Source organism: Vitis riparia, chromosome 17, assembly GCF_004353265.1.
Source record: "Vitis riparia cultivar Riparia Gloire de Montpellier isolate 1030 chromosome 17, EGFV_Vit.rip_1.0, whole genome shotgun sequence".
Lineage (NCBI taxonomy): Eukaryota > Viridiplantae > Streptophyta > Magnoliopsida > Vitales > Vitaceae > Vitis > Vitis riparia.
In genome coordinates this window covers 19,259,079-19,281,702 of record NC_048447.1, presented here as the reverse complement: position 1 = coordinate 19,281,702, position 22,624 = coordinate 19,259,079, and the positions used below count along the sequence as shown (strand labels likewise).

General features: G+C 32.2%; 1 protein-coding gene across 1 annotated transcript; it reads left to right on the top strand.

Annotated features, from left to right (window-relative positions):
- The first annotated feature begins 5,471 nt into the window (after nucleotides 1–5,471).
- LOC117903986 (potassium channel SKOR-like) lies at nucleotides 5,472–22,611 on the top strand. Its single transcript, XM_034816517.1, has 13 exons — nucleotides 5,472–5,876; nucleotides 6,651–6,875; nucleotides 6,957–7,020; nucleotides 7,418–7,757; nucleotides 8,648–8,943; nucleotides 12,687–12,767; nucleotides 14,457–14,555; nucleotides 15,698–15,919; nucleotides 16,128–16,316; nucleotides 18,632–18,707; nucleotides 18,846–19,140; nucleotides 20,682–20,803; nucleotides 22,172–22,611. The coding sequence occupies exons 1-13, from the start codon at nucleotides 5,554–5,556 to the stop codon at nucleotides 22,414–22,416; spliced, it is 2,577 nt and encodes an 858-aa protein (XP_034672408.1). The 5' UTR covers nucleotides 5,472–5,553; the 3' UTR covers nucleotides 22,417–22,611.
- The last annotated feature ends 13 nt before the right edge of the window (nucleotides 22,612–22,624 follow it).

Below are 22,624 nucleotides of genomic sequence, written 5' to 3'. Positions count from 1 at the left end.
TTTGAATATATAGATGAATTATAGATCGTTGAATAATAATTAAAATAAATAAAAATAAAATATAATGATACAAACAAATGAGATTAAGATATAAAAAATATATCTTTAGTATATTTTTTTATATCGTATTAGTCTGAACTTATTAAAAAATAAATAATACAATCAGATTTTTAATTTTAAAATGTAAATTTCAAATAATAATTAATTATATTTTTATAATATAGAAGTCAAACAATATTTGGGATATTGTGATTTGTGAGAGAGACAATGAGAGTAGGGAGTTTTCGTGAAAGCTTCGAGCTTAGCTGAGTGGAAAGGAGAAAGAGAAAGAGAAAGAAGAAGAAAGAAAGAAGGAAGAAGTGAGAAGCAAAGGCAAGACTACACTGAACGTAGACACCATTCCATCCCTTTCAGTCTCTCGGTCACACTCCAAGACAACTTTCTTCTTATCATCAATGATGTCATCTTTTTCATTATTTATTCACTTTTTTATGACGAAATTATTTATATTTTTTTCTTTATTTTTTTTATTACGTATGCATGTTAGTTTTAAGGTGTCGCTCATGGATGACTTGCGTGAGACGAGGTATGGGCTAGGCAAGAGTTATGGCCCAAGCACGAGGCCCTTGACACTTACAACATGGGCTCGGATTAATGCAACGTTGGGCCGTTGGGATGGGCCAAGACCATGGGATGTTGGCACAATGCATTGCATGAAAAGCTAAGGGATCAAATAACATGTCATAAAAATAAAGTTTAAATCTTATATTTGAATATTATATCACGATAAGATAGCATATATAATTGGGATATATATATATATGTTATGTTATAATAATATTTAGTTTGTTACATGAATAAAAAAATCAAATATAATATATATTATTTTTAATGTTTAAAATATTATATTATATTATTTTCTATTTAAAAAAGATATGTTACATTTAACAATATTCATTATTAAAATATTTTAACTTTATAATAAAAAATTTTATATTAAGTTATTATTATTATTATTATATATACATTATTTTAAAAATAATTTTTTAGTTTTTTTCTAAACACAAATTTATATATATGTCTAATATCTTAATTTAAGACTAACATATCCTATGTAGAAGAAATGTTAAAAATAAAGTAAATAATATATCCACCGTTGATCTTATCTCATGTTTGGTAAAGGGTTATATGATTAAAATGGTCATTAAAAACCCAATTTTTGAAATTTAACTTTTTGTACTTTTTTTTTCATTTTGATAAAAATGTCCTTACTATTTTATTATAAAAATAACATTTTTTTAAAACTTAAGTGTAAATACTTAAATGATAAAGGGTGTTTATGTCAAAATAGGTTATCTTTCAAATAAAAATGTGAGAAATGTTACATTCACTATTTGATGATTATTTCATCATTTTAACCAAATATTTATTTGGTTAGATAAGATAAATAATAAAAATATTTATTTTATCTCGTTACTAACCAAACATGATATAAGATATAATATTCGTTCTTTTATTATATTTCATATTATATTTAATAAATTACATATTATCTCACTTAATTTCTTTTATTAGAAGACACATCGCCGCGTATATGGAAAAAAGTATGAAAGGAAAAGACGAATAATTTCTTTTATTAGAAGATAGATCGTTGCGTATATGAAAAAAAAGTATGAAAGGGAAACACGGGAAGAAAAGAATATTTGAGTAGAGTAAAGAAAAATGAAAATTGAAAATTTATCCACTTTAGTTAATTTTCAATTTTGTAGAATTGGTTATGTATTCTACAACTTGCGTTGTTAGATAACCCAAAACACTTTGTAAAGTCAAGTAAAACATATGGAATAAAGCAACCATAAATCAATGGGTAAGGTCATTTGGTCATTCCTTGTGATTTTGACTTTTTTCAAAAGGGTGAAAACATATCCTCAAAATCTTCAAGCTGCACTTTTGGTTTGGGAGTGAGAAAAATCATAAATGATTTCTTTAATTAAAATTGATAATTTATAAAATAAAATTACAATTATATCCCTACATGTACTGGGAAAAGTAATTCCGATAATGCTTTTATTGTTTTTGGACCTTCTCTATACAATAGGGAGCTATTTTTTTGTCGGTGTAAATTTTACGACGAATATTTTATCCTTCAAAAGTAAGTAAATAAATGAAGCATATGGAAGAGTAATTCCGATAATGCTTTTGTTGTTTTTGGACCTTCTTTATCTAATAGGGAGCTACTTTTTTGTCGATGTAAATTTTACGACGAATATTTTATTCTTCAAAAGTAAGTAAATAAATGAAGCATATAAAACACCGTTAATCCTACTGTTTGACCTTTTTTTTTTAACATTTTGATATACAACTAAATAAGAGTCTTTTTTTTTTTTTTTTTTAAATTATCACCTTTCTATTATTTATTTATTTTTTCACATGGACTTTGAAAGAACCAAACATATCTAAATTTTGATTTTTTGTCTTTTTCTTTTCTATTTATAAGATTTTTCTCATGTTTTTTTCCCCTCAAATGGCTTGCTATACAAACATTTCAAATTTACAAAAATAAATAAATAAATAAATTATAGGACGTATAATTTAATTAAATTAAGGATGAATTACAAACAAGTGTATACATCATGAATGGGTGGGGTCTTGCAAGTAACTTAGGAACGTGCATGGTTTGTAGTTTGTCTCATTTCTGCTCTCGATCTCACTCCATACATGTTGTGTTGTTTCCCAACTAAAAGCAAAATTAGGAAAAAATGTACTCATCATTTTCTTATTTTCTTGCCTTTTTGGAGAAATATTAATAATTAAATAAATAAAGGAAAAAAAAAGAGCTTTCCCATTTTTTTAAGGACCAACTTAAAAAGTGTTTTTGAAAATAGTACTTAAAATAGCTATTAAAAATTATTTTTTAAAATAAAATTATGTTTCACTATTTATTCATATATTATACAAAATTTTAAAACCCGATTTGATATATGTTTTTAAAAATAGTTTTAAAAAATATTTTTAAAAAACTATTATATGATATTTTATAGGACAAATACTTGTTTTAAGAATTTGAAATATTTTTTTACATGTTTTCTATATTTTTAAATATGTTTTAAAAATAAATTTCATACTTAATCATTTATTTTTAATCATTCTCCATTATATAATTATTTTATTAAAATAATTTTCAAAAAATAATAAAAAACAATTCAAAAATATCTTTTGAAAGTATCGTATCTTATGCTTTTAATAAAGAAAAATTATTCTTTTTTTATATTATAAAATTTGTTTTTTTTTAAACAAAAAATTGTTTTTTAAAATCACTATCAATCTATGCCTATAGTATTATTTATATTTTTTTTACGCAAAAGTCCCGTAATATAATAATTATTTACATAAGATATTTTTGTTTTTAAAAAATATTTTTTAAGGTTAAAAAAAGTGAAGAGTTGGATTTATAAAATTGGTTTCATCGTTTTTAATTGGGATTTACATAGGGGTAATAAGGGAATGTACATTAAAAATAAAATAAAACGGATCCGTTGCGAATCTTAACGGTTGAAAATCTTTTAACCGTTAAAAAAGTGGATTTCATTGGGCAAGTGGAAACCGAGCCATGAAACGATGTCTATTCATGATGTGGACAAAGGGAATCATTTCCATCAAAGCGGGTCCCATTTACAAGGAGCGGTCTGGATCAATTCTATGGCGGGACCCATTCCTCCTCCAAAAAAGACAAAGAATTGATTCCTTGTTTACATTCCAAACATCACTCAAACCTCAGCTTGGATATATTCTCAATCTCTAAATACCACGTAGGAAAATAAAACATTTGAAAGAAAAAAATAATTGAAATTTCTTCCTTGTGGTAAAGTTTAAATTCTAAATTTAAGAATAAAATTATTCTTATGGAAATATTTAGGCATTATTGAATTTAAATTTATCAAAATTGATTGGTGTTAAGGTTGAGAATTCAACAAAATTCAAAGTATAATTTTGAAAAAATTTGGTGTATATGTATTGAATTGGGATCAAGTCATATATATTTAAATTTATTTATTTCATCTTAAAATTCAAACTTTAGTGTAGGGATGATAATAGATAGTTCTGTTTATTCAAAATAATTATCGTATTCGAATAGGGTGAGGCGGGGCTAGTATGCGAATTCCTTATACTTGTTCCATTATGTTGAATTAATTTTTTATAACTTATTTTTATTGAAAAGTATTATTATACTTTTATATCTATATAAAATAAAAAATTTAAAATTAAATTAATTTTTTAAAGTTAATTTCATATATAATTGGGGTGGGGTGGGATAAAATGATACTTAAATCCACTGCGAACTTGTTCCAAATTAAAAAAAATAAAAAATCTTAAACTTGTTCTTAACTTGTTTATTTAAATTTCAAACTCATCCTATTAAGAATGAGACGGGTGCGAGTATATAAAAAAACTTGTTTTATTACTATTGCTACTTTAGTATCACAATGTTATAATATATTTTATTTTTTTTAAAAAAAGTTTTCAAAAAGACTTTACCTATTTTTAGGGATCTTATATTCAATGTTGAGAATATCATCATTGATGGAATATTGGTCAAGAGACTTTATAGAAGTATCGAGACAAAAATTTCAATATTATTGGAAGTTTGTGTAAAAATTACAAAAAAAAAATAAAAAAAAATACAAAATTTAGATGAAACTTTGTGAACCGATAAAATACTGAACTATTTTTGTTAAGAAAACAATATATATAAACAAAATTCCATATGTAGTAATTGTTTATATGTACACGAAAATTGAATTCAACCAAAAATTGAATAATAATAATTAAAATTTATTTGTGATATGAAAAAAATGCGATAATGTTTTAGAACCGTTTGAATTTGTTTTTAGGATAAAAATTTATGTAAGAACTCAAATATAGAAAACAATTTTATCATATTATTTGTATTATACATAGGGATATACAAAAGTTTTTAAACAATATATTCTCGTATTTTTCAATTATTAGTAAGATTTTTCAAAAACAACATGTTTTCAAAGTTACAAAAAATATTTTTATATAAAAAAAATGCATCAATCTAATTTTGAATTAAGAAATAAGAAAATCTTGAGAATGTTTTTTAAACAAAAATTGGAATATTATTAACAGGCTTTATATTTTTATATTTTTAAATGTTTTTAAAAATAATTTTAATCTTATTTATATTATTTTATTTTAAATTATTATCCATAGTTGTATATAATTACTTTTTTAAACAAATCTTAAATATATGCTAAAAATAACTAAAAATAATTAAATATATTTTTAGAAAACATAGAACACGTTGTTCTCAGAGTCACATGTGAACAATCAACTCCCAAACAGGCTGTATTATTTTATTTTATTTATTTATTTTTGGTACTGGGGCTTTAAACTTGCCGCCGCAGTGACACTCTGACTCTGCTGCACTCATATTAGCCAAGAAAGAGAATCACTAACGCAAGCCCACTCATTGCTGTCATCACACGCCAACAGTCCTCGTTTTTTTTATATACCACTCTTAATGTGTGAATGCCCACTCAGCCAACCATCTCCTTCACTCAGATCTTCAAACACCTGAAGAAAAAAAAGAAGAAAAAGGTAATGATGATGAGTATGCATGGCCGAAATAAGAGAGGAGAGAGTAGCACTAGGGCAGGCAATGAGTCCGAAGAAGAAGATTACGAGATTGAGATCGATGGGCTTCAAGATAAAGCCTTGTGGAGAACTTGGTTCAGGTCTCTGGTCTGCCGCCAGCAGACCGTGCCGGATTCTGCTCGGAGTCGAATTGGCAGGATCGTGGCTGCTACGGCCAATGAAACAAGAGGCAGATTCATCATTCGTCCAGATAACTGGTAATCGAACTCTCTCTCTCTCTCTCGCTCTTTCTCTCTTTCTGCAAGTATCTGGATGTTTCTCTGAAGCTTTTACTTGGACGTATCCACATTGTGACTTGTGTGGTGGAGCTGGTTAGCTGAGTACTGTTTATCTTATATACTCCATATAACACATTCGGCTTCAATGAAAATTTTCTCGGGAAAATTGTAGAGAAAAAATAGAAGAGCGTGAAAGTAAAAGAAGAATAAAACAATAAATTTGAAGTTAATCACTTTTGTCCCTCTTGAATTGTGGGCTGTTTGTTATTTTTTAATAATTTGTTGGGTAAAAAAGACGGTGAAGGAAAAATATTTGTTGGGTACGAAAAGAAGATATTAGAAAAAAATTTTAATATTTACATCTCATGTATATAAAAATTTTATATAAAACTTTTGAAAAATATTAAAAAAAAATATTCAAACATCATTTTAATAATTTTTTAAAAGATTTTTTCTTTTATTTTTTACCTTGTATTAAAATTATTATTATTATTATTATTTATTTTAAAAATAATAGACAGAAAAGAATATATTAACCATCGCTTAAAAAATAAAAAAATAAAAAAAATTCATTTTATTCTTCCTCCTCGTTTTCTTTCCCTCCCATTTTCCCTCAAAATATTCCGACAACCAAACAAAATGTAGACACTGAATTTAAATGGGGTGAAACAAAACTGAGTTTAAATTTGTCGGAGAAGAGGGCGCAGAGGCAATTGGTTGATTGAAAAATCACGGTGGGATTGGGGTATGCAGGTGGTATATGGTATGGACGCATTTCATACTGATATGGGCAGTCTACTCGTCATTCTTCACACCAATGGAGTTCGGATTCTTCAGAGGCTTGCCGGAGAATCTTTTCCTTCTCGACATTGCCGGCCAGTTGGCGTTTCTCGTCGACATGGTCGTCCGCTTCTTCGTCGCCTTTCGTGACACTCAGTCATACACTACTGTCGACAGCCACAAGCGCATTGCCCTCAGGTGTGTATTTTCATCTTCCTAATCCTTCCTTTTTCCTCATTCTAACTACTCAAGCTTTTCTTGCTGGTGTTGTAACTGTAGGTACTTGAAATCTCGGTTTGTGGTCGATTTTCTCGGCTGTCTGCCACTGGATGCTATTTACCAGGTATCCGTTTTTTTTTTTTCCTCTTCTTTTCAAGTTGCTAGGGTTTCATTTGAATCTTTGAGACTACTAGGTGACAGAATAACAAGGGAGGAATCTCAATTCTGTATGTAAAAAATGTTATATAGGATATTTCCTAAGTTTATCTCTCATTGCAATTAGATTCCTTATAGAACAGGGGAAGGAATATCTCCATAACTATCATAGATAATGAGGGGAAAAGGTTATGAAATGGAGATAGGCTTGTGAAGAGTAGAGATGTGAGGAAGAGTGGGAGACACCTGGTTTAGCAAGAGGTTTCAGTTTCAGAATTTCATCCATGACTTTTTTTTTTGGGTGTTATTTTACTATTGCAAACTTAGCTCTTTTGCTGTCATCCTAAAGCATCTTTTATGGTCAGTTTTGTGGCAGGAAAGAACCGGTGAGGTACCTATTGTGGATTAGGCTAAGTCGGGCACTAAGAGTTACAGAGTTTTTTGAGAAGTTGGAGAAAGATATCCGAATCAATTACTTGTTTACAAGGATTGTGAAACTTCTTGTTGTTGAACTATATTGCACACACGCTGCTGCCTGCATCTTTTACTATCTTGCCACCACCATGCCTGCCTCCCAGGAAGGTTATACGTGGATAGGAAGCCTAAAGATGGGTGACTATAGTTATTCTCATTTCAGAGATATTGATCTTTGGAAGCGCTATTTTACATCGCTATATTTTGCCATTGTTACAATGGCAACTGTTGGTAAGATTTGTATACATGTACACACACGAATTTACTATTTTTCTAAATATGACAATTTGTATTCAAAGTGCATGCCCACCTCATAATGGTTTCTGTGGTGTCCATTTAAATCGAGGCCATGGAAAATTTCTAATGGCTTTTCTTCTGTTTCAGTGTGTAAATTACTGCAAAAGATTATTCACTTAGAGTCTTGATTTTGTTGTTTGAGAATGATATTACCTACACTTTTGCTTTATTATGTTTTATATGCCCTTAAATTTGATATGCAATTCTTCATTTTGTTTGATTGTTCTATGAAGTTAAAATATTTAAGGCTCTTCGACATAAATGTCTTGCTGATCTATGATGTTGTTGATTATACTTTTCTTCATGTGCTACAAAAATTGATGAACTGGGAATGAAGTGCATCAGTGCGTGTTGACTCTAGAAGTAGTAGGTGAAGTTCAAGCAGATATTGATTAAATTAGCAAAAATACAAGAAGACATGGTGGTATGGCCTCTGCAAATCATTGTGGTAGAAATGGGAAAACATGTTGAGGTAATGGAAGAGGGTGGCCTACATACGTTGAATGATCGAGCAGATTCACTGAGCCAACCAACCTCAATTAGCTTGACTCTGGTTTCATGATAACTAAACACTTAATTCAGAGTTTTAGTGAACCTTCTCACTTACAAGATAATCCGAGTCAACTGATAATCTAAGATAATCAGTATTCTATTAATAATTTAAAATTAGGCAAAAGACTCAAAAACTACTTTGTAATATCTTGTATCCAATAATTACTTATTTTATTCTGTGAATCAGTTATATTTTACTATGTGGATTACTTAAGTTGTTTGGGACTGGAGTTGCTCAATTATTTGTAGTTATTATCTGCTTTATGTTGCAGGTTATGGAGACATACATGCAGTCAATGTCAGGGAAATGCTATTTGTCATGGCTTATGTTTCCTTTGACATGATTCTTGGCGCTTATCTGCTTGGTAACATGACAGCATTGATCGTCAAAGGATCAAAGACAGAAAAGTTTAGGGATAGAATGGCAGAACTTATTAGCTACATGAACAGAAACAAACTTGGGAGGCAGATAAGTAATGAAATCAAACACCATATGCGATCGCAGTACGAGACCAGCTACACAGAAGCTGCTTTACTTCAGGATATTCCAGTGTCTATTCGTGCTAAGGTATGAAACAGCTTAATTGTTTTCTTTCTCCTTTTCCTTTTTGTTGGAAAAAAAAACCAATAAGCAAACAATTCATCAAGAAAAAAGACAAAGACAAAAGAAGGACAACAAGAATTGAGTTTGAAGAAACCTAAAGGTGCCTCATTTATGGGCAATTTCATGGCCAAATATCGATATGCTTGAAATTAGCTCATCCACCTTTTATCCTTGTTTGCTATAATGAGTATCATTCTATTACATTCTTTCTGTTTTTATTCAGATGTTGTGCCATAACTATTTTGTTTTCAGATTAGTATGGTTGCACAATATGTTTATCTAACATATATTTGTTTCCCATTTGTGGAAATTTATTAATAAAGAGAAGTAAGTACAAAGAAGATGAGATATCCTTTTCTTAAACCCACAACCCCCTGAAATGAAAAATGATGTGATAGACCAATAAATTAGTCTAACTGGAAATGCTGAAATAGAGAAAGAAATTGAAGGAACTCTGCAGCACTAAGCCAACACAAACATAAAGAACCAAACCTCCTGATCTCTGGGGGGTAAAAGCCCCTATAAAATCGTTAGGAACTAGCACACCTCTAGGCCAAATTGGCTACCTGATTGGATATTCTAGGCCTCTGCATAAGGGAGGATAAAACGTTCCTCAGGAGAGGCTAAATCGTTTTCACCAGAAAGTAAGCAAATAAGGACATTCACTCCTCAAAGAAACCTAGGAAATAACCACTGAGGAATCTGGTCCAAAGGCGGGCCCTAATAACCAGTTCTGAAGCTAAAATCAGATCCTCTAAAAGTGCTAAAATCTCAATTTAAAAGCCATGAGTCAAGTTCTGCATAAGCCAGTTTGACCAGCAGGCCCGACCTGCTCGGAGTTAAGATCGAGCTGTTTGCATCATCCATCCAAAAGGCATGCTGGAGAGTGAATTAATAAGTCTTTCAGGCAACCCTGACCCCTGCACCATAGCGGGCTCAATAAGCCAAGTGGCACAGCATCATCTATGCAGCTTTCCAGTCCAAAAGATTGATGCTTTTGGAGGAGGGGGAACTGGAATTACGGAAACCTAATGTAGGTAAAAAAAAGAAAAAGAAAAGCAGCCCACAACTCCCCCATAGGTCCCTTTGTGTCCTCAAAGACCTCAATAATTCTTTTCAACCGTCCCACCTAAAAGCAAGAAGAGTTCATTGTCAGGGCACTTTACCACCTCCTAAACTCCAACCCCTCCCCCTGCCAAAGCCCTCAAATGATGTAACAAATCATGTCATCCTCTGGGGTCCTCCTAAAGAAAACTTGCTACAGAGTAGAGGTGCAATTTCAACGTAAAAGAAACAAGGCAATGAGGAGACATGGTTTATAAAATCAATACTTTCTGAATACAATGCTTCTGGATGACCTTTATAAGTGTTACGCAAAGTGATGATGGATGTGTAAGGCACAGGACACCTAGGTGCATTTTAAAAAAGGAACACAAGAAAAAAGGATAAAGGGCACTTATTGGGAGGAGAAGTGCTTATTTTTAAAAAGAAACACGAGAAAAAAGGATAAAGGACACTTATTGCGAGGAGAAGTGCCTAACCACAAAAGAGAACTCAAAGAAAAAGTAGGTGGTTGCTTGCCATTGGGTGCACCATGCTGCATAACTGTGTTGGCATGCTCCCAACATACGCCTATATTGGGCAGAGACATTGCTTCCAGTGTGAATCCATGTGGGGTTCATGTCCACACATGTACATATGTCAAAGTGAAGGTCAACCATGTGCCCAACATGAATGTCTGGTGCACCATGCTAGCTGCACTGTGCTGAGCACAATCTTCTGTTGCTACTCTTGACTTGGTTATTGGCAATCCTGGGTATTAAATAAGGATCTTGCTATTCTAAATAATCCTGAATCTGGATCTGCCGCTATCCTTGGTCATCTCCTCGTGTAGCTGAGGAGGCTTCTTATTCTTAAAGGGCATAGTTTCTTTCATTAGATGACTGCCATATCAAAGGCCTCAACCCTAGTAAGATGGACAATGTCATATCTTTCTTGGATTCCATGAACATGTGTCTCACTCTCATCAAATGCAAAGGGAGGAATACATCCCTTGGTAGAAGTCATAAGTATACTAAGAGCAAAGGTAATCTGTATTAGAGGAGGACTTATTCTTCACTAAAATCCAGGCTCACAAAGGTAACCTGTTAGGTATGTTGTTTAGCAGGTTACTTTGGTTATTTATGAAGATACTTGGAACACAGGGTTGGGATCTAGGAGGAAGAGAAGATTTGTTAAGGATTTATTACTTCATAGAGATCATCCAAATGTGGTTTCATTTCAAGAAAGCAAGTTAGGTAGGTCTGACAGGAGTTCTCTCAGTACTACATTCTTCCTTCCCTTTATTATCAATGACATTTATTAGCTTGATTCAGAGTTGGGATCAGTATTACTCTCGTCATCCCAATCCCTCAACCATCTTTATTAGCTTCTGTTGCTATTCTTGACTCAGCTGTTGGCAATCCTAGGCATGAAAGATGGATCTTTGTTTTAAATAAACCTGAATCTGGTTTTATCACTACACTTAGGCAACTCTTAGTGCTAGTAAGGAGGTTTGTTATTCTCAAGGACATTTAACTAAAGACCAGAATTCCTTTTCACTAGATGGCCTTCATATCAAAGACCTAACACTTAGTAAGATTGACAGAGTTAAATCTTTCTTAGACTTTATTAACATAAGTGTCACCAAATGCAAGTAGGGGAAGGCATTGCTCAAGAAAAATCGATAAGCTTACTAAATTCACATGTATATTATAGGAGAACTTTTTCCCAATCGAAATCTAGGCTCACAGGGGTGAGCCTTTAGGTGCGTGTTGTTTGAGGGTTAGTTTAGTTGGTTATGAAGATAGTTGGAATATTTGAGGGTAGGATCAAGGAGGAAGAGACAGGTTATGAAGGATATCCTTGGTTAAGAGGGTCAGAATATGATTTTACTTTTAGAAACTAAGTTAGGGAGACAAAAGTTCTCAGTAGTGTGTAAACTTACAGAACTAAAGAGTGGGTGGAATTACCTGCATCTGTAACTTCAAGGGGAATCCTGATTTTATTGGATTCCAAGGCTTCCCAATTCCATGAGATTATGGTTGGATGTTTTCTGGTGATAGTTATATTCTCTTCAGAAGGAGAAGGGCAGTTCTGGTCTATTTAGTCTATGGACCAAACAGTCATAAGCTTAGAAGGGATTTTTGGATAGAGTTGAAGTCCTTTCCATGTCCAACTTATCAAACTGTGTGCGGGCATGATTTTTAATGCCGCTGGAAGTGGGTAGGAGAATTGGGGTTCTAGGGTGACCCAAATAGGATGAATTTTTAGTATTTGTGTGTCCATGTCTGTGTATGTGGTTGGGGTGGGTCTGTATGTATTTCCCAAAGTTATCCAAAAATTTTTCATACATACATACATACATATATACATGCATATATATTTATTTATTTATCAGACTTTTTTTTCTCCATATTTTGCTACTAATGTCATTTCTTTTTCTAATTTTTATTAATTGTCAATCCATATCTCCATCTACATTCCATATTCTCAGATCCTATGGATATACATACATTTATATATAAATGTATATATATTGGGAGTGACCTTCTTGTGGCAGGGTTTTAGACTTTCTGCAGGAATTTATTTCTGTTCTCAGAATAGATATGTTATTTACTAGTTGCTAGTGCTTGAATAGATATGTTATAACTGTCTCGTTTTTGCAGATCTCACAAAAGTTATATGGGCCCTACATTAGCAAGGTTTCTCTTTTCAAGGGATGCTCCCCGGGATTCCTTAAGCAGATTGTAAGCAATTTTAGTTCAAACATAAAAGTACTTTTAGAATTTAAAGGCTATGCAGTTTATGTAGGATCCCTTGACTCTATGAACTCTGAAAGTGAATGTTGGATTTAATAGTTTCTATATTACTAACTGCTAGAATCCCATTCTGATGGCAAAATGTAGAATCCTATTGTAAATGTCTTTAGCTCCCACATGCATTATTTATTGACAATGCACAAATATGTGTACAAGTCTGTGGATATGTATGTATGATAGGAAATATGATTTCTGTTTGCATTTTCAGTGAAAGCAATTGCAGACTGGTTATATGCACTTTTAAGTCTGGAAGAGTGCAATCTAATACCTGTAAATTCTTCTTGTGATTGTAAACAGTATAGTTTTTGTTGAAGAAAGACATGCCATAGGAAAGTGGTGATTTTTCACCGGGTGATGTAAAATAGGCCCGCCTTGTTATTTAATTTCATAAAACTAAGAAGCAACTTGATGCCATATTTACCATTAAAATTGCCTTCATAAAAAAATATTTTTGCTACCACTAAATATTATTCACGATATTTTTTAGTATGATTAAAATAAGAATGTGATCTTCTATTATTAAATGCTTTGATAATTATTTGTAGACATTTCATCAGATTGTTAGTTAATAGGCTTTATGCCTTATAAAGAACATCAAACGACTCACTGTTGTTACATCCTCATTATTTTCTCCTTTTTTTTCCACATTTCAGTTAAGGGGTATTGCAGTTTCTCTAGTGATTAAATTTTCTACTCATAGAAAGTAGGGCTGAAATTTGGTTCAGTGCAATGTGGAAACCAAACAAATCCAACCCCTTATTGTGGCATTTCAATGTGATTGCTGAATTTATTTTCATCAGGTCCTGAGTTTCTTCTATATATTGGGCACATGTACAAGCTGCTCATGAAGTACTTGTACTACTGCATGGGCAACAGAATGGAGGATTTGTGTGACAATATGGGGAACAAATCTTGTATTAGAGGAATTTATTACTCATTAATTTGTTCCTTAAGGATGTGAACTGAAAAGAGTGGTTAGAAAAGAGTAAGGTTGTGCTGTGAGAGGATTTATATTAATTCTTTCATCATCTCTATCTTCACCAAACAGTTTAACATGCATCATTATAATTTCAAATCCAATCATCTGGTCAAACATAAAAAAACTCAATCTTAAGTACATTCTAAACCTGTTTTGACTAACATGTTTATGGTGATCTGTTCAGTAATTAATGGGAAGTAACATTGATTCCAGTTCCTCATTCATACATAATCTATAACATCAGCTGTGCTGAGTGGGAAGTTCAGGTTTCCTCTGATCCCTTATCTGCATACATTATGGCCGAGATGGGAGTATTCATGGACTGTTTGAAATATCTAATTATGTTCAAAGCATTCTTTTTCTCTGTAAGAACCTTTTGGTTTTAGGTGGACATGAGCTTCATGTATTTTAATTGCTTGTTTGTGCTTCATATTTGATTTAATGGCTCATTAATTTGAATCATATTCCTGAGGTGCCTCCTTTGAATATTCTATTTATTTTACTGCTTCCTCTTATGCTGTCAGTCTTTTATAGCATTGTTTTATTTAACTGCTACATCATAGGTGTGATAACATTAGGAGCCTAGCTATATTTGTAGTTGTGGGAGTTTATGCTTATTCATTATTCTGATTCATTAGGCAACCAGAGTCCACGAGGAAATTTTCCTCCCAGGAGAAGTGATACTTGAAGAGGGAAATATGGTGGATCAACTTTATATTGTCTGTAATGGTAAACTGGTATGAGTTTCTAATTCTTTCATTATGGATATGCATAACTGTTTCATTTGTTTTAACTATTACATTCTGGCACATCTATTATATTGTGATTAAGAGACCACTTGTTTTCTGCAATATAGCATTTACTCAAAAATTACTTGGCATTAATTTTGAAATTGGTATCCCAAGGAAGTTTATTCTTATCATTTCATATGGAAACAGATATAGCATTTCCACCTTATGCTGCATTCATATGCATAGATGAAAACAAACAGATAATGCACACACACAAGCACACACATTAGTATACATTTACAGTTTTTTAATCAACTTGGATTTATGCTTGCTGTACCTGCTAATATATCAGTTCTTCTTTACTAGTTATAAGGGTGCAGATGTTTTTGAGTCTTTTACAAATGTTAAAGATGAGGTACCACTATCAATTAATAAATTCGAAAAAAAATTCAGGAAGTCTTCAAATTTTATCATTCCCCTTTTAATATAAGACAAAATTTAATAACTTTCCAAAAATGATTACAGAAATATGTAATTTAAAATTATGAGAATCAATTTATTGGTTGGTGTAGTCAAAATATTGTGTTTAAATGAATGATTAAAATAATTTACCATTGTTAATTTTAACTTAATAACAAATAGTAAAATCACTAAAGAAGATGCCATTGAAAAAAAAAAAAGGGAACTCTAACACCTTCTTTTCTGTATGCCTTAAAGTTTTACTTATAAGAAACAAATAGTTTAAGTGTTCCAAAAATCTTTAAATATACAATCTCTACTGCCTTTTTAGTAAATTTTCAAAAATAAAAAATAGAAGGAAGTTATGAAAAATGCTTTGTTGATGGCTTTACCAGCTTAATGGCAAAAACTTCACAAAAGTTGAAAAGCATCATACTGATATTATATTTGTATGTGTATGGTTTACTAAGATATGCTTTATTGGTAAACTTGAGAAAATAATATATTGCTCTTGAATATAGAACTATAGAATTATTTCACACCTAAAAAAACATTAAATAATTAAAACATCTCAGAAATATATGGAATAGTAATTAAATGTTTGATATTATAAAATATATGCAGATTCACCTTTGAGTCTATACGTAAATAATATAATCAGTGTTTGATGGTTATCATACAATCTGCAGAAGGGAGTAGGAAGCAACGAAGAAGAAACTGAAGGACCTCTGATTCATCTACAAACTAATGACTCATTTGGTGAAATTCCTCTTTTATGTAACACTCCTCAGGCTTATACAGTTCAAGTTGTTGAACTATGCAGGCTCGTGCGACTTGATAAACAATCTTTCATAAACATTCTTGAGATATACTTTTCTGATGGGCGGATCATATTAAACAACCTTCTTGAGGTAAATTAGCCTAGGAATATTGGTCTCTTCCTTTCCAACTTTCTTTATCATTTTCTTTGAACTTTTTTGTTCCATGGTAATTTTGAAGCAACTTCAATGTTGTATCAACAATCAGAAAAAGTCTAATCTGCATGCTGTTGGGAATATCATCTTTAAAATTTGCTAAATAAGATCTTAGCTCTTCATAATATTTTCTCAAAATTGACAGGGAAAAGGATCAAATCTTCGAAACAAGATATTGGAATCTGATATCACACTTTATATTGGAAAGCGTGAGGCAGAGGTGGCTATGAGGGTAAATTGTGCTGCTTATAATGGGGATTTGTACCAACTAAGGCGTTTGATTGAGGCAGGAGCAGATCCCAATAAGACAGACTATAATGGAAGATCGCCTTTGGTATGAATTTTGAAGTGAACAGTTTTGAAGTTTCTTTCAAAAACAAAACTTTAATTGAATAAAATTCTCTCCTTTTTATTGAGTAAAAATTCTTTATACAAATTTGTATTAAAGATTCTTATAATTGAGTAAATATTGTAAAATTTTAGATTACTAAAAATAGTTTCCTACTAGAGTTAGGATTGTCTATATATATATATATATATAAACACTTTAAACTTTTGATTAATAATATTCATAATTCTTTAAAATTTCTCTGTTCTATTTTTATTTATCTTCTCTATATTCTTTTTCTCTCTATTGTCCTACATCATTGACTATTGGGGGGACTATGAACTTCCAAATAAAATTGGTCTGGGGAATTACAGCTATAGTATGACTCTTTTAAAGGGCAAACAAGAAAGATTTGAGGAGAAAATGTCTGAGGGAGTTAGGGTCCAACACCTCTTATCAGGAAAATGTAGAAACATAAGCATGACACAGAGACTGCCTGAAAGAAAAAAGGTTGCCGATTTCATAGTGAGTAGAGTTATGTTGAAGTTTATTGTGATTGTACTAAGACGAGAAATTGGAATATCTCTAGCCCTCAAGAGGAGAAATAGAGTTGGGGATAAAGAATACGAAGAGGTTGATTCCAACCCCCCCCCCCCCCCCCCCCCCCCCCCCCCAAAGATCCTTTGTAACTGAATTTTCAATCCATTGCTAACAAAGAAGTAAAAATGAGTGAATCATGGAAGCTGTAGATAGTAGCTTTCCAAGGATAGCAGTATAACCACCCAACAACAAAGTTGGAATCCCAGCTATTGGGATGCAACCTATAAATCCTTTTAATAACACCCTTAGATCTAAATGCTTCAAACCTTGTTTTCCACTTTATTGCTCCGCATTGTTATCAACTAGGATTTGCAAACCAGCATGTATGATGTCTTGTCGTGCATAAGAGGCTATCATGTGCACCAAATATCTTACCAATGGAGCATTTTGGAATTATACTTCTCTTCTTTGTCATTCACTGCCATTTGCTTCAAACTCCGCTTCAAGTGATCTGTAGATGGTGTTTCCAACTATTTTGGCATTCTCCATGATAAACCTGCTTATCTCCATTCCAAAATTTTTTCTATCATTCATGTGAATGTGGTATTTTACCAAATGTTTGGCATTTCATTAATCTACAATCTAGAATAATAACTGCCAATGAAAGAAAAACATAAATGTAGTGATAAGCCTTTGTCTTTTTGTAATCATGAATCCCAGTAAAAGAATCAAAGTTCTTGCATTATTTTCCTCTGACATTTTTCTAATTTGTTTTCTGTTGAGCTTAAGTTAAACAAAGTTACAATCAAGTGCAGTATCTCTTATTTCTCAACAAGCTGGCCTAGTTTTCATGTTTTTGTCAGCTTAACCCAGTTGGATTAATGGATTTCTCTGCTGTCTGATGACACTCTTCATCTTGTCATTTCTTTATGAGTTTTATTTCATTGATGAACAGCTAATGCTTATTTGTTTATTGATATCAGTTTGAGATTGATTTCTAATATCAGACTTATACTCTTGTGCTTGTCATGTTAATGTGTTCTATCAATGAGACTATGTTTGAAGCTCTGGAAAGTCCATTTATATTCTTAGTATAGGCAGACTAGAAATGCAATTTATTATTCCAAAAGTTTTAAGTAGGAAGTCCATGAGGAACATCTATTTATGTCCATTTTTCTGTTTTTTTGTTCTTGGCCATTGTGTAAACTTGACGGTATTCTGCTGCTCCACAATGTAATCATTGGTAATGTACACCCAAGAGACTAAGGACCTGTTTGCAAACGTTTTTAAAAACAATTTTCAAAAATTGAGAACTTGAAATGTTCTCAAAGTGTTTTTTTATTTCCAAATGTTTCTTAAAAGTAACTTTTATTTGCAACGTTTTATTTTTAATCATTTTCCATATCTATACAATTATTTTTTAAAATAATCCCTAGAAAACAAGTACAAATAACTGAAAACAATTGAAATATGTTCTTAAAAACACTTCATTTTCATAAGAAGTTTTCAAATAACTATTTGTTTGTCAAAAATTTGTCTAACATGCTTTTGAATCTAGAAAATAGTTTTTTGTTTTTAAGAATAGAAATTTTGTTTTTTTTTTTTTTTTTGAAGTTATCAAATAGGCTCCTGGAACATTCAATTTCAAGATCCATGTGTTGTTGTTTTAAGATATGCGTATTATATTAAAACCTTTTGTTTATGGAATAGTGTATCATTCACTTGTAAAGAGATGAGTTTTTTCTCTGCCTTGAGTCAAATTATACATTCATTTTCTACAGCATTTTGCGGCATCCAAGGGATATGAAGATATTACTGATTACCTTATTGAACTGAGAGTGAACATCCATCTTTCAGGTAGCTTCCTACATGGCACATTCCTATTGCGAGTGTTTTTTATGTATTTATTTATTTATCAAAATTGCCCACTAATCCACTAAATGATACCGCCAGTAGCAATCTAATAATACACTTTGATTGATTTATGTGTAATAGATAATTTTGGAAACACTCCCTTGCTTGAAGCCATAAAGAATGGGCATGATGGAGTCACTTCTTTACTAGTTAAAGCAGGGGCATTATTGACAGTGGAAGACGCTGGTAACTGTCTCTGCATGACTGTTGTAAGGAGGGATTTAAATTTTTTGAAAAGGCTTTTGGCCAATGGCATTAATCCAAATGCCAAAAATTATGATTCACGAACACCACTTCATCTTGCTGCCTCAGAAGGGTTATATTTAATGACAAATTTACTGTTGGAAGCAGGGGCAAGTGTTCTCGCAAAGGATAGGTACAATCTTACTATTGACTCACTGTTTATCATAAGGATGAACATCGTTATTGGTCTTCTAGAATTTCTTTTCCGTTTCTTCATGCAATTAATGTGCACTGTAGAATGAAAAGGTTGTTTAGAATTGAATACATGTAGAATTCTGTCCTTGGTATATCCAGTAAATATTTCCTTAAGAGTTTTTATTTTGTCGTCTAGTGGGTGTTGGTTTAACATCTGAATTTCAACATCAATATTCAAGTATTTGGTACTTGTAAAGTTGATCCACATTTGTGTCTTTTGATGGGTCTGTAAGAAAATAATGTGTATATTTGATCTAAGACAACCTCAAGAGTGTCTGGGCTGCCTATAATCAATTATCATTGGTCCAGGAGCCAAGGACTTTGTTTTTAGGGTTTATGGAGGAGGCTATGTTTTAGTTGGTTTTGGGGTAGAATTAAGGGAAGAACTTTGTTGGAATTTCTGGACAGCAAGGAAGAGGTAGGATTTTGGATTCAGCCCACATGTCAATCCCAAACCAAGTTGTTCATGCCACAAAATTGGTGGACTAGGCTGACTAGCAGCGAATGAAGCATAGAGGTCAACCTTTGTTGAAGCATAGGTAACAGGATCTGCAAAAAAATTTCATTCATTGATTTTCTATTCAATTTCCCCCTACAACTCTCACTTGTATGGTTACTAAGTTCATTGACTTAAAAAATTATAAACTTCCAAACCGAAAACCTTCTACTGAAAAAAAGCTTCCTCTGCTCTTAAAGTAAGAGTCACATCCAGCAAGAGATAAACAAACTTCTACCAGCCTTTCTTCCATAGAAGCAAATGCATTGCGTGAGTCTGGGGTGCAAAATTGTACTCAAATAGAGAACCTCTACTTAAACAAGGAAAAGTCTTCTAATAACTTGATAAGACCAAAGTAAACCCAAAACAGAATAAAAACTTATACAGCCTATAATTGGACACCTGCTAACTTCAAAACCAAACATTTATAATTTATATTTCCTGAGAAACCCCCGATTATGGGAATTTCATGTTTTCTGTAATTAAGGAGTCCAGAACCAGGTGGGTTCAACTATATCCCACAAGAGCTGGACCATCACAGCATCCCCAGGTTGATACCCATCAGTCACTGGAGGAATCCCCAAAATATTTCGTTTATTTCATCATTCTGCAATAACTGAAGAAAAATTGATCTTGGGTGTCAAGTGTGTAGTATGTAAATTTCCAATTCTTACATTTCATTCTTGGATTAAAACAGAACTTTGGAGTGATATTATCCTGTCCTTGCAAGGGAGTGAGGATGGTATTAAAAGATTGGTCATTCTATTAGTGCTATTAAGTCTTTTCTAGAATGACAAAATTAATTGGGACAGCCACTTTACGGACTTTAGGGACATTTCTGAATTGATCTTGAAAGCAAATATTAGTAGCATGCCCTTCCTACTACATGCCAAAATGTCAGAAGAGAGCAACCCCTCTACATGCATTCTGCACTTACCCCTTCCTCTAATCATAACCTTCTTCTGAATATTTGTTTCTGGCAGATGGGGAAATACTCCACTTGATGAAGCTCGCATTGGTGGAAATAAGAATTTAATCAAGCTTCTGGAAGAAGCGATGTCTGCTCAGTTGTCTGAATTCTCTTCTTGCTCTCAAGAAATTCGAGGTACTACTAAAACTACAACTTTTGCATCTGTGATACTACCTTAAATTGGATGTTAAGCAACATTTTTGATTGACTTGTATCACTACAAGAAAGACTAACTTTGGCCTTTAGAGTTGCTAGTTCAAAACCTTGTTTATTTAGTAAAAATAAAAGAAATCACAGTAACAAAGAGATTGTCATACCCTAAACTTTATATCCTTGAGTTAACCCAAATGAAATAGATTCAACTCATGTTTTTGAATCCTAAGATAAACCGTAGGTACATGTAGATAATTTTTCATAATTGTTTAAAGCTTTGAGATTTTGTGATAGCTTTTGATATGATGTGAACCAGAAAATACATAAGCAATGATTAATTAGATTGAAACATATAACATGTTATAGCTTACATTATAATAACTCTACAAAATCTTTGTGTTACCCTAAAGTTCTCATTCATTGAGTACTTTGATATTCCATTAATCTACATATACTATCCTTGGAGCCTAAAGGACAGTATAAAACAGCTTTTGGATATCCCCTTAGATAAACCTCCAAGGACAAAAATATGAGATGTGATCATAAAGAGGGATCGACTTAATTTCCCTTGTGTTGTAAGTTGGCTTGTTCACATAATTAATTTTGTGTCTTTTGTGAGCCCTCCTATGAAAAAATAGAACTCAACTTGTGGTTGGACCATTCCAAATGCAAACATGGACCTTACTTATATACTGAATATGGATGGCACCGTTCATGTGTGTGTATATATATTTTCATCCTTCTACAGACACTAGATGGGTGTTGATATTTTCTGGTTCCTCTGAGACAATCACATTCATCACTTAAAATCAAAATTTGAAGTTATGATATTTATTAGAAGGACTTAGACAAAACTCAAGGATTCCACTGGCCTTTACCACCGATGATTAATATTTACATGTGTAATATTATCCCTTGTAATTAAATGTGAAAGCAATGTAGATTTAAGAGGTTTTTGAAAGACCATATCACTGTGGAATATCTCCAAAGGATGGAACAAACAATAATGAAACAAAAAAAAGGGAAATTGTGTTGAACTTGCAGTACAGCATTTCTTCTGAAAAGGGAAGGTGAGGAAGTAGATGATTGTCAGTCGCTTTGGTTATTAATCGATTGATCATCAGAGAGGTATCATTACTTCTCCCAGCTTCCCATCCTAGAAGATACCTTAATACTAACAATCAACAGAATCATCCTATCTAACTGGTGCCAATTGTGTGTCTTCGGGATCCACTAATTTTTCTTTCATTTCTAATGCTTGTATTATCATCTTCCATTAAGTAGTTTCTCAAAAATCTTTACTTAGCATACTGTTTTCTGTGACTTAATAATGCCACCCGTTGCCAATAGCTGATAAAATGCGTCAAAGGAAGTGCATTGTGTTCCCCTTCCACCCTTGGGATTCCAAAGAGGAAAGAAAGCAGGGAGTTGTATTATGGATTCCGAAGACCATTGAAGAGCTCATTGAGACAGCCATGGAGCAGTTAAAATGTTCTAGTGGCTCCTGCATTTTATCTGAAAATGGAGCTAAAATTACTGACATTGACATGATTAGTGATCAAGAGAAGCTATTTTTGGTTGCTGAGACTATATAGGTAAATAAGATGCCTTTGTGAAAGCAGGCCCTTGTTAACTTCAGGAATCAGTTAATACTTTGTTGGCATGTCAAAACTAACTGAAAATAATAAACAATAATAATTTTAAAAAAAATGTAATTATGAGAAGTGAACTTGATAATAGTTTCTCTTCTGAGTTTCCCTTATAATTTTCATTCTTAGAAGACTATCAAAGGTGAGTATGCTT

Coding starts and splice junctions, on each gene's coding strand:
- LOC117903986 (XM_034816517.1), top strand. CDS start 5,554: ATGCCCACTCAGCCAACCATCTCCTTCACTCAGATCTTCAAACACCTG. Junction 8,944..12,686: donor CAGTGTCTATTCGTGCTAAG/GTATGAAACAGC, acceptor TCGTTTTTGCAG/ATCTCACAAAAGTTATATGG. Junction 18,708..18,845: donor AGTGAACATCCATCTTTCAG/GTAGCTTCCTAC, acceptor TATGTGTAATAG/ATAATTTTGGAAACACTCCC.